This window comes from Lineus longissimus, chromosome 2 (assembly GCF_910592395.1).
Source record: "Lineus longissimus chromosome 2, tnLinLong1.2, whole genome shotgun sequence".
Taxonomy (NCBI): domain Eukaryota; kingdom Metazoa; phylum Nemertea; class Pilidiophora; order Heteronemertea; family Lineidae; genus Lineus; species Lineus longissimus.
Window position 1 is genome coordinate 23447852 of NC_088309.1, and position 11335 is coordinate 23459186.

The following is an 11335-nucleotide window of genomic DNA, read 5'->3' on the forward strand; positions in this document are numbered from 1 at the left end:
TTCTTTATCCGATTCGTTTCTTTTTCAGAGCTCTTCAACAACACTCCCAACACAGTATGCAGAGTAATAATGTGACCATCAAGTATACAACCGATCTGACAATGGAGGACAGGTGATGCACAGTAGGTTTACTTCCAATCTGACCACGGACGACAGGTCATGCAGTGTACCATCACGTATTATACTTCCGATCTGACGGTAGCGGACAGGTGTTGCAGCGTTACATCGCGGCGTATGCTTTCAATCTGACAGTTGAGAGGGGATGCATCGTTGCAATACGCCAACTTGTTATCTGACCATGGAGGACAGACGATGCAGTGTAAAATCGTGTAGACTTCTGATCTGACCATGGAGGACAGGCGATTTATAAGGCAAACCCTGCTACAACATCTGAACAACAGAACTTTATAGCTCGCATGTTATGTAGCCTACTTTTCCTTATAGGGACATGAAATGTTTAAAATGTCACTTGGAAACTTCTGATTCAAACAGGAGACAGTGAGATTACAGATAAGAGTTACATTCAGGCACTTCGTGTAAAGAGTAGCCGATATGTAAAATTTCCATTAAAATTCTAGCGATCATTAGACGGATATTCGTCATATGACGTGTGCGGGAAAACCGTACTCCATTCCAATGTTTCTGAATGTAATTGTGTATATTGTGAACATTCATTGGTTATGTCTGTCCCTAAATAAATGGTTATTCGAAAAAGGTTCTCAGAGTCATCTCTTTTCAAAGTGGTACATGGACGTCCCTTACTCGCCTGCTACGATAGCAGTTACTGTAGTTACTTTCTTCAAGCAGTTTGGTGTGAGTGACTCTAAATAAATGCATGCAGGAAAGCATTTAGGGAATGCATTTACGGAATGCATTTGGGGAGAGCATTTAGGGGATGCATTCCTCCTTCTCCATACATATCCGCTTCCTTTTGGAACAGCACCACAAGCCTTCCTTATGGAAGGGGATATGTATGGAGAAGGAGGAAGGCGCGTCATCATACATGTTCCTCAGGATGTACCAGGTAAAGGTATGGACGAAAAATTACTCTGTTTAACCTTCAAAAAGTGTCTACATGTAGTTTAATTATGAACAATAGTTAACAAATCAGAACAGTAAAGTGTATAAAAATTGATAATTAACATGAATATTAATCTTAACGGCTTTTTTTGAGAATCTATCACGTACATTTTTACATATAATTCCAACAGGTGCGTGAACAAGTACTCTGTAGTTTCTAAGACGGCTTCTGTTTAATCTATGCTTGATACTACATGTATGTACATATTCATTCTATGACATTCAACGTGTTCAATTCAGATTGGAGGGAGCGACACTAAGTGGTCGGATGGTCATGACATCATACCCTTGGCTTGCCCCGAGTTGATTAAGTGTTTATAGATCTATAGTACAAGTATTTATAACTTTACAATCACGTAATGGTTTCCACGCATATACATCTTACCGTGCAATATGATAACAGCACGACACGTCACTCACAGAATGTCAATTACAGGCAGCTGTCAAATTATGCCCTAGTTTTCACATAACTACCAGATCCCATCTCCTTTTCAATATCCTCGTAAGCCCCACTTTTATCAACAGTACCAGATCCCATATCCTTTTCCATGTCCTTGTAAGCCCCACTTTTATCAGCAGTGCCAGAGCCCATCTCCTTTTCCATGTCATCGTAAGCCCCACTTTTATCATTAGTGCCAGAGCCCATCTCCTTTTCAGTGTCCTCGTAGGCCCCACTTTTATCATCAGTGCCAGAGCCCATCTCCTTTTCCATGTCCTCGTAAGCCCCAGTAGCAGGTACACTACCAGAGCTCATTTCCTTTTCCATGTCCTCGTATGCACCACTTTTATCATCAGTGCCAGAGCCCATCTCCTTTTCAGTGTCCTCGTAGGCCCCACTTTTATCATCAGTGCCAGAGCCCATCTCCTTTTCCATGTCCTCGTAAGCCCCAGTTGCAGGTACACTACCAGAGCTCATCTCCTTTTCCATGTCCTCGTATGCACCACTTTTATCATCAGTGCCAGAGCCCATCTCCTTTTCAGTGTCCTCGTAGGCCCCACTTTTATCATCAGTGCCAGAGCCCATCTCCTTTTCCATGTCCTCGTAAGCCCCATTTGTAGGTATACTACCAGAGCTCATTTCCTTTTCCATGTCCTCGTAAGCCCCACTTTTATCATCAGTGCCAGAGCCCATCTCCTTTTCAGTGTCCTCGTAGGCCCCACTGTTATCATCAGTGCCAGAGCCCATTTCTTTTTCCATGTCCTCGTACGCTCCAGTTGCAGGTACACTACCAGAGCTCATTTCCTTTTCCATGTCCTCGTAAGCCCCGCTTTTATCATCAGTGCCAGAGCCCATCTCCTTTTCTGTGTCCTCGTAAGCTCCAGTGGTAGGTACACTACCAGAGCTCATCTCCTTTTCCATGTCCTCGTAAGCCCCACTTTTATCATCAGTGCCAGAGCCCATCTCCTTTTCAGTGTCCTCGTAGGCCCCACTTTTATCATCAGTGCCAGAGCCCATCTCCTTTTCCATGTCCTCGTAAGCCCCAGTTGCAGGTACGCTACCAGAGCTCATTTCCTTTTCCATGTCCTCGTAAGCCCCACTTTTATCATCAGTGCCAGAGCCCATCTCCTTTTCAGTGTCCTCGTAGGCCCCACTTTTATCATCAGTGCCAGAGCCCATCTCCTTTTCCATGTCCTCGTAAGCCCCAGTTGTAGGTACACTACCAGAGCTCATTTCCTTTTCCATGTCCTCGTATGCACCACTTTTATCAACACCACCAGAGCCCATCTCCTTTTCCATGTCCTCGTAAGCCCCACTTTTATCAACACCACCAGAGCCCACCTCTTTTTTCATGTCCTCGACAGCGCTATTACCAGAGTTAATTTCCTTTTCCATGTCTTCGTATGCTCCACCTTTATCACCACTGCTACCAGAGTCGGCGTGCTTTTCCATTGTCTCGTAAACCCCAGTTTTATCACCAGATGACACACCAGAGCCGATATCTTCTTTCTCAACATCCTCGTGATCGCTGCTCCTATCACCACTGCCAGAGTGAACTTCATGCTTGCCTTCTTTTCGGGCTACAGTCTTCTCGCCAGTTTCCTTCACGTTTGTCGCTGTCATATCGCCACCATCAGTTGATGGAATACTTTGTTTCTCACCTCCTGGACTGACTTTAGGAAGATACAACGTTTCGCTCAGCTTGATCTCAACATCGTCAATCCCATCCGCACGGCGATCGATGGATCCGCATCCGATGAACTTGCAAATCAAAATAGGGGTCGTACACAGCAAAACCAGCGCAAGGACAATAACGAGGGTGAAACGACATCGACGATTGTTCAAGATCCGCCTGTATCTGACGTGCTTATGTTCTCCAATAACGTAAATGTCGTCTTGAGATTGTGAAAATTGTCTATATTTCGGCTTTCCCATGGCTGTAACTTAAGATTGACTGTCTCTGGAAACTTCTTTGACCAGAACGAGACGTTAGCTTCAAGACATCCAACGAGACTCCTGACCTGGACCGAATTGGCTTGTATGTAAAGCCACTGCACATGACGGGGACGATGTGCAATAACCACTTTGTATAGGCCTACCTAATTTCACGGTCTGTGGACAACTTACTTTATACACCCAAGAGAATAGGTTCGGTATCATGAATTGTTTGTTTGGAATGTTTTCGCCGAACTAGGCCGATATGTAGATCTGCTTCATAACGTTTGACCAGAAGGCGTGACGTTATACGTTTACATGTATATACTCTACTCCGAAGATAGGAGAAATGGCGCTCGAAGGTTATTTGCAGGTCATAGGCCTGATCACTGACCTCTTCAAAAATCCCAAATGGTTTTTCAGATGGTTGGCTGAAAACCTCTACGGGGTGCATATTTGTGTTGGCCGCAAAACCTTTAAAGCTTTTTCAAGAGCTCGAAATTCTTTGTTTCCAAGAGTGATGATGTTGAATATGTTGGTTGAGGTCAAAGTCGGTCGTGTATGTTAGGCGTTAGGGGACGTGCTCATCTGGACACCTGCGCCACCATGAGCGACTTTTTAATAGGGGTAACAGAGAAAAACGTGTCAATCTGTCTTTCAGTACTCCCAAACAAAATATGGGGACGCACCCGGAAACGGGAACACTCAAAATATCGTTACACCTGTCCGAACAATAGTGAGTTTTCGCAAGTAATCCGAAACGCAAGCGTAAACGCCTATCTCATTCTTCGACCTCCTGATAACGACGTCGAACAATGGGATAGGCGTTGACGTAGACGTTTTGGGGGCTTTGCGAAAACTCCCCAGTGACGTTTACGAGAGCCCGAGAAATTCAGTTCGACATTCACAAAGTAGATGTCGTTAAGGTTGCCGCACTGAGGCGCTCCTGGACGCGGAATGATCAGCATTTCAACCTTCAGGCTATGCGGTCCAGTCCGCTTCTCAAAGAACTACTCTTTTTACAGCCTAGAAGCATCTTGATTTCTACTCCCAGATAACAGGAATACATAAGCTATATTCTCCTTTTGTCTAAAAATGTTTACAAGTTCGGTCAAAGCAGTGGTTGTTGTCATTAAAAGCGTTACCTCGGATCGTCAATTTTGTCCCGACCGAAAACCTGTGAGCGAATGTCCAATTCTAATCCCAGAACGAAAGATACTCTCCGCCGTTGATCAGGGGTGTTGCTTCATTCGTGATCGCCATAAAGGCCCGACCATGCCTCAGATCACCAATACAGAGTCAGCTGCTTCAAAGTGCTTCATCACAGAGATTGGGAAAGGACATTTTAGGACATTTTTACATCATATGACTAAAATATGTATTCATCGATATTTCGGAATTCTAACTTTTATGTCAATCCTCTCCCGCACAAAAGCAGCATCAACTAGTCTTGTTTGGAGCTACATGAATTTGCCAACGTGACCGGCATATACAATACATGTAATTAGGTAAGGAATCGAGCCATGATTTTTGGACACTACATGTAGGAGCAGGTCATGTACAAAAACTCGTACTTCTGATTATCCATTGAAGAGCTGACGGTGATTGTATAATATACTAACCAGATGGACCACATGTTACCTCATTGTCTCATAGTCTCATAATTCGCCAAAAAATCACCAGAACCATGTTGTCGTTATTTGAAATTTATCGCACACTGACTGATCGGTGACGCGTGATTATATTGTAATGAATTCTGGTGGATTCAAAAATCTCTATGTTCTTCTTTGCGTTTAGATTTGGGAATCAAGCACCTGCATTTACCGTCATCCGCCCACTTGGTTCTGGAGATTAGGGGTGCTACGCCAGATCTTGGGATCGCACTGGCGCCGGAGAGGTACGGTATCACAGGGCAAGATTTGGTGATATTGTCCCCGAGCAGCGGCCATCGACTCACGGTGAACAATCGATCCGCGAACCCCGAATTCGGGACCTAACACAGCCTGTATTCACCCGTTGAAAATCGCCTTAGGCTAAGTTATTAGAACTCATTAGTTTTCAAATTGTATTCTATGAAATTCTTTAACGTTCTTTTTGGTCGGAATCAAATTAATTAAGACGAAGACGGCGGTTTTGTGTTAAAGAGCTACGGGATGCGTAAATTCAAGCGGTCGACTCGAGCTAAAGTGTTCGGAGGTTGTTTACAAGTAATCGCATTGATGGAACGAGAGCCGCCAGGCAGATGTAAACTTAAACAGCAATCAGGACCTGAAAAGAAGAATTTTCTCAGGAAAATGGTATATTAACTCCGAATTTTAAGCTTGAATGTGCATAGAACTAAAGTTTGTTAAATGTTTGTGAATCTGACGTCAAAGTTTAAATTTGCCCTTGATACAATCCTAACACCTTTGTGGATTTAATCCGCTGATTTGCTTGTTAAATTTAGGTGTTGTAAACTGTAATTCGTTGTTAAAATTGTTAGTGTACCCACGTCTTAGGTCGTCGGTCAGGTACAATCAGTTAGATTCATACGTCGGCGGATGATATCTTTCGACAAATTACATAAGATACTTTACTTAGTGAGATGAAAACCAAATCAATATCCATCTCCGCCCCAAAAGGTATGACGTGACAATGTTTTCTAAGACAGAGGGAATTAATCCTTTACATGACAAAGTATCTAAACTCAAGTAGCAACTTGGTTGAAGGGGATAGCAGCTGTTTTAATTGGGCTTTTGTGTTGGGAAGCCCTTCCTAATTGCTCATACAGGACGAGGTAATCTTACGAAATGAAGCAATAGGAGTAACGAGAAGCGTGGTTTATGGGTTTAAGGGGCTTAACTGTACCAAGTTACTTTGTACGTGACGAGTGCGACCTTAGGCAGAAGGGCGATCTTCTTTTTGTCGATTGTGACCCGCTCATTGAATTTCCGAAGATTAATGCCTTAACTTTTATTACTGCGGTTACTACCTGACCTAACTGCAGTAGTAGCCAAGCAATTGAAGCACAATTGGTGGATTAAGGACTCGTGTGTGGCGACTGGAGAGGAATAGGTCAACTGGTTCTGCTTCAAGGAGAGCAAAAGCCAAGTTACATGTTCATGATAGATTGGGACAACTTTTTTCAAGAGCTGTTCTAGTTTCGTTATGAACCAGTTTGAATATCGCTCTGCACTATTTCAAGAGTAACTCTTGATAATTCATCTTCGAAAAAAAATCCGAAAAATAGGAGACTTTGGCAAAAGCAATATTTCCTAAATGTAGTGACATTGAAATTAATAGCCCCAACCATCAGCAATCATTAAAAAGCAATATGTATTAAACTGTTCTGATCTTCAATTTACATTTCAATTTCCTAAAAAATGACATCATATCGATTGCCAATGATTTTGACATAAAAAGTTTTTAAGCCGTTATAACATTGCGTAAATTTGACGAAAATACGGGCTGAAAATCGTGTTAATCTTCGATATTCACACAAATTTATGAATAAACCGGATTTTAAAAACTACTTTTTTCTCGTAAGTTTGTGAAATGTCGACATTTGGTGATGAAAGTGCTAACTAATCCCCAGGATTATTTCAAATTGGAAGAAAAAACATCGTGTTTTTATTTGATTGATTCAAGTTATCGTAATACCAATACATACACTTAATCGTTCATATTCTGTTGTGTAATTGAATGTAATCGTTCAAATGTAAGGCTGGATGTGACGTTTCATTATCATACAATGTATCATGCATAAGTCTTCTATTAGCACAACAAATGTCTCTGCAATGCTTTTCACCAAACATGACAATACAACAATAACAAAATATTGAGAAAAAAAGTCCAGTTTAATTTCGAACATAACTCACTTTTTCGAGAAAATCTAGTTCATCAACCATAAGGTAACTCGTAATGATAAAAATACAGGCTTGAATACTATGATGAAAGGCGCGGCACAGCGGAGAAAGCTTGATGAAGGTCCTCGGTCATGCTTGTAGGCCTACTTGATGACGAAATCACCCGTCCAAGCATGATCTACTATAAACCCAGTTGTGTCTTTTAAATTCTTGTGGCAACATTTTGACCAGATAGGTAAACACCCAATCATCGGGAATAACACCACGTGGGAACAGTTTAAATCAGTGGAATTATCTCCTAACAACACTTATCACCCTTGTAAATGTAAGCCTAGTAACTAATCAACTGTTAAATGACTTAATTGCTCGAAGTTACGGACGCTATTTTATCAAAATATATTTTTTACGATGAAAAGTTTCGGGTAATATTTGGTGTATCTTCGGTGGGAACACAACTTGGGAGGATATGCCACGCCAAAAAGTACTGGCCCTGTTCGAGTTCGGACAGATTACATGAACTATCTGACAGTGTGTAATTTTTTAAATTCTAAATCAATTCAGTTTGTACGAAACGCAATATTATTTCAAGATTTATGACCAGAAAGAAGCGTGCGACCAATTTATCTTAAAATTTATAAAATTTTTCAAGACTCCTCTTTCAAGAGTTTTCACGACACAGTGATTTTAAGCATCCGAAGCTTGGGAACTAAGCGTACAGTCACGCAGAGCTTGCTATATCCAGATTCAGTTTTGGAGTGCAAGTTTCAGGGGTTGGCCGTATTTGCTACGTCCTGATATATCATTCAGCATTTATCATTCATGTCATTCTGGAGTGTGTTGTGGTGTGTCTTGTTTTTAAATTCAAGTTGTCGAAGACTGACATATTTCACGTCAACCGCACATCAACTACTTGTCTAATTAAATCTGACCACATTCTTTGACTTTTTACATGCTGTTTTAATTGAATCTTAATGCACTTAACAAGCAATTGACTATCCCTTGATTGATATTGCATAAGGATTGCGTCTAAGGAGTAACAAAAGTCGTCTTAGATTATGCAGAAAAGAAGTCCTTCAAAGCGTAATGATGATTGAAGGGTTGAAAGTAAATGTGTGATGATTAACTTTGACTGTTGACCAGTTGAGTCATCTTAATACTTTTTCGTATACGGTTCCTTGCGGTCTGTAATTTCCGTACATAATGTATCCTTGAAAGTCCCAAAGTTATACCAAACCTGCCAAACGATAGTCACCAGTTTGGCTTGAGGATGTCATGAATGAAGAAAGCGAAGTCTTTGGGCCAATGAAGGATTTGATCCTTTCCGTTCCGCTTCATCTTTGATGGCAGCTCTTCAGTGGTACAAGGGGTGCAGAGACATTATCACTGCGATCTCGTATACTCCCTCACTCGACCTCACTGGCTATTACTGGCTACTGGGACAAGCAATCTTTGGGCTTAACGTGACACATGAATGGATTTTAATTGTTATTGAAAGACATGCACCGTGCTCAGGGCAAATCCGTCTAATGGTTGTATTGGGATAATGCAGTGTAGAGTGATGGCTCCACCCCATCTAGTCATCTCGGAAAACCTATTAGAACTGTAAAGCAAATAGCCTCTGGCTGGATGGAATTCCCGGCGCCTAGAGTTCTTACACACTTCTAAAGAGATTCCAAAACTAAGATCTTCGTACCCTAAACGCTTAGCCTCATTATGTATTCATTGTGGGGTTAGGATTATCCGAAAGGACGATACTCTCCAGAGGAGGTTTCGCGGTGAAAGTGGTAGAAATATATGATATGGTTTGGAGAGTCCTTTTTGTCAAAATACAGGGTCTACCAAATTCCAGGACCAAAATTGTCTATAGATATTCTTCAACTACACATCCCTCAGAAAACGCAGATATAAACACATTGGTTTTCTGTGACACCCTGTATCAAATTCTGGTCTCTAGATCGCGTCTAGAAACGACGATTCACTGACTCCGTTCCAGACAAATCCCTCCAGTGCAATGTTGATGTAGATCTATGGGACGCAGAAAAAGGAACGAGGTCCTTGTCGGGCAGACGACTGTTCCCCACATCTGTAGCGCCGAGGGCAAGATTCTTTCATCAGGGGGAAATAGTTGATCAAACTTGATTACATTCCCAACTAATGTTTTTGTAATTGAGTTTTATTTGTAATTATCACCGCCGGTGTAATATGATTTCATTGTTGTTATACCCTCAGAGTTTGTTTGAGTACGCTGTGCAAAGAGTTACATTGCTGCGTACATCGACAGCCAAGTGAAAAGAATCCTGTTAGATGATAAAATACGTTTCGGATTGAAGTCTCCTCGTCTTTGACCCCAATTAAGGATCAATGCAATCATACTCATCCTGCCTTGTGATACCAATGTAGGCCATACTCTGGTTTCACTGGATGAGACAATATTTTAAATATTAAAGTCAAGCCAAAATACCTACACATGGCCGTTCGATGCCACTCAACATGTCCAATAATCCGTTGGTAATGACGTCATGTTCCGACTATGCTTTTGCTCCGATTTTGTGCAAATAGGTCAACCGATTTTAGGTGACACTAGAGGATATCTGGTCATGATACCAGCCCTGACATCAAGTGTAGACGAAACTAAAATTTACTGAGTTGTCTTAGCTGCAAGAATTATAACAGAGGTCATCAATGCTTCGGGAACTTACCAAAAGGCAGTAAAAAGTAAAGCTTTTGAGCCACCGAACCCTAAATTGCCAATTTCTTTAAGTCCTAATTAACAGGTTGGTCCACGGGGCGGTCCAGCCCAAAAATCAAATGTCTAATTGGAAAATATCAATAATTAGTCCAGGACCCTTGTTACTGGGAACAATATCGGGATAGGTTTCAAGAGGTCTATTCTGCTAATGAGAAAATTGCCCTGGCAGGGTTATCCATGCTCAGTTTTCCATCCTCACAATTTCATTCTGTTTACCATGATATTGTTCGCAAAAGTACATCCTGAACAAAGTAAGCCAAAATTACAAGTGCATCAGTGTGTATAAATACATGCAAAGTGTACACACGGTGTGCACAGACGTAGGGTGAAATTGACCTTCCCCGTGACCGTTGTCAAAGGAACTAGAAGGTGTCAAAAGATCAATAGCAAGACGGGAGACTATCCTGCTAATGGCATCGGAATCCGGATAATGAATCGGCAGCAACACGCCCGGGAATGACAATGACCAAACCAAGTCGAAACTTCCTCTTCACGGTGAGAAAACGGATTCGAATCACCTCCAGTGCTTGGCGCTATTCTGCCTCACGACGGGGAGAGGTTTGCCCGAGTATCAAACCTATTTACCTAAACAAAGTGTACCATTTGAATTGCGGCACTTGCTGATAGAATAGCGACTGGCCTTTCTTTATCACGAGTTAACAAAAGCTGCATGATTTTTCATGGACTTTATTCATCTCGTGACTAAAGGTCTTCCGTGCTGTCTCGAAAAGCAACCGCGAAATCTTGACTGAGTCTTAGCCTACAGCTCATGTAGTTTAGGTAAAATAGTTCGACGTTTTAGTACTTTAGGGCTTTTTGCAGATTTGATGGTCTTCTTGGCGCAAGAATGCTATAGTTCAGCCTTCTGTGATACGTTGTAAAGCAATATCCCGCACTCAACCGTAACCTGTATCCCTGGCCTACAGCATAAGAACGGCCTCGCTCACTTCTCATCTTCACGTGCAGACATCCAGAAGAGAGTTTCCTGACCTTAATTGGCTCAAATTCAAACTACGTTTTGAGAGGTTAGTTTGAAGACTGAGTATCGCAGCGCCAGAAATATCATTTTCCTTGCAAACTGGTTTCTTTCGGCATGTTAGAGATAAACGACTTATTGTAAGACCTCATTGCCGCTTAAAGGGTAACCTATAAAAACTGCAGAAGCTGTGCTTGCAGTCACAACCAAAACGATCACATACGTGTACATTGTAATTCATCACAAACAATGGAAACATTAATTATTACAACACAACTTTGTGTATCTATGCTTAATTGCAATAATAGGCT

At 41.8% G+C, this 11335-nt stretch overlaps 2 protein-coding genes across 3 annotated transcripts in view; one reads left to right on the top strand and one right to left on the bottom strand.

The window, feature by feature from the left end:
- Window positions 1–973, top strand: part of LOC135483129 (adenosine receptor A2a-like) — a 49292-nt gene extending 48319 nt beyond the window's left edge. For both annotated transcript variants that reach the window (XM_064763690.1, XM_064763691.1), the window contains one exon: window positions 29–973. Coding sequence is in view for 1 of the 2 variants with exons in the window: in XM_064763691.1 (XP_064619761.1) it covers window positions 29–116 (88 nt within the window). In the remaining variant the exon portion in view is untranslated. The remainder of the gene's footprint in view (window positions 1–28) is intronic.
- A 555-nt stretch (window positions 974–1528) lies between these two features.
- Window positions 1529–3454, bottom strand: LOC135483019 (uncharacterized). Its single transcript, XM_064763516.1, has one exon. It carries the CDS (start codon window positions 3452–3454, stop codon window positions 1529–1531), a length of 1926 nt encoding a protein of 641 aa, XP_064619586.1.
- Window positions 3455–11335: the final 7881 nt, after the last annotated feature.

What these genes read in the sequence shown, in the direction of transcription:
- LOC135483019 (XM_064763516.1), bottom strand. Translation starts at nt 3,454, where the DNA reads ATGGGAAAGCCGAAATATAGACAATTTTCACAATCTCAAGACGACATT.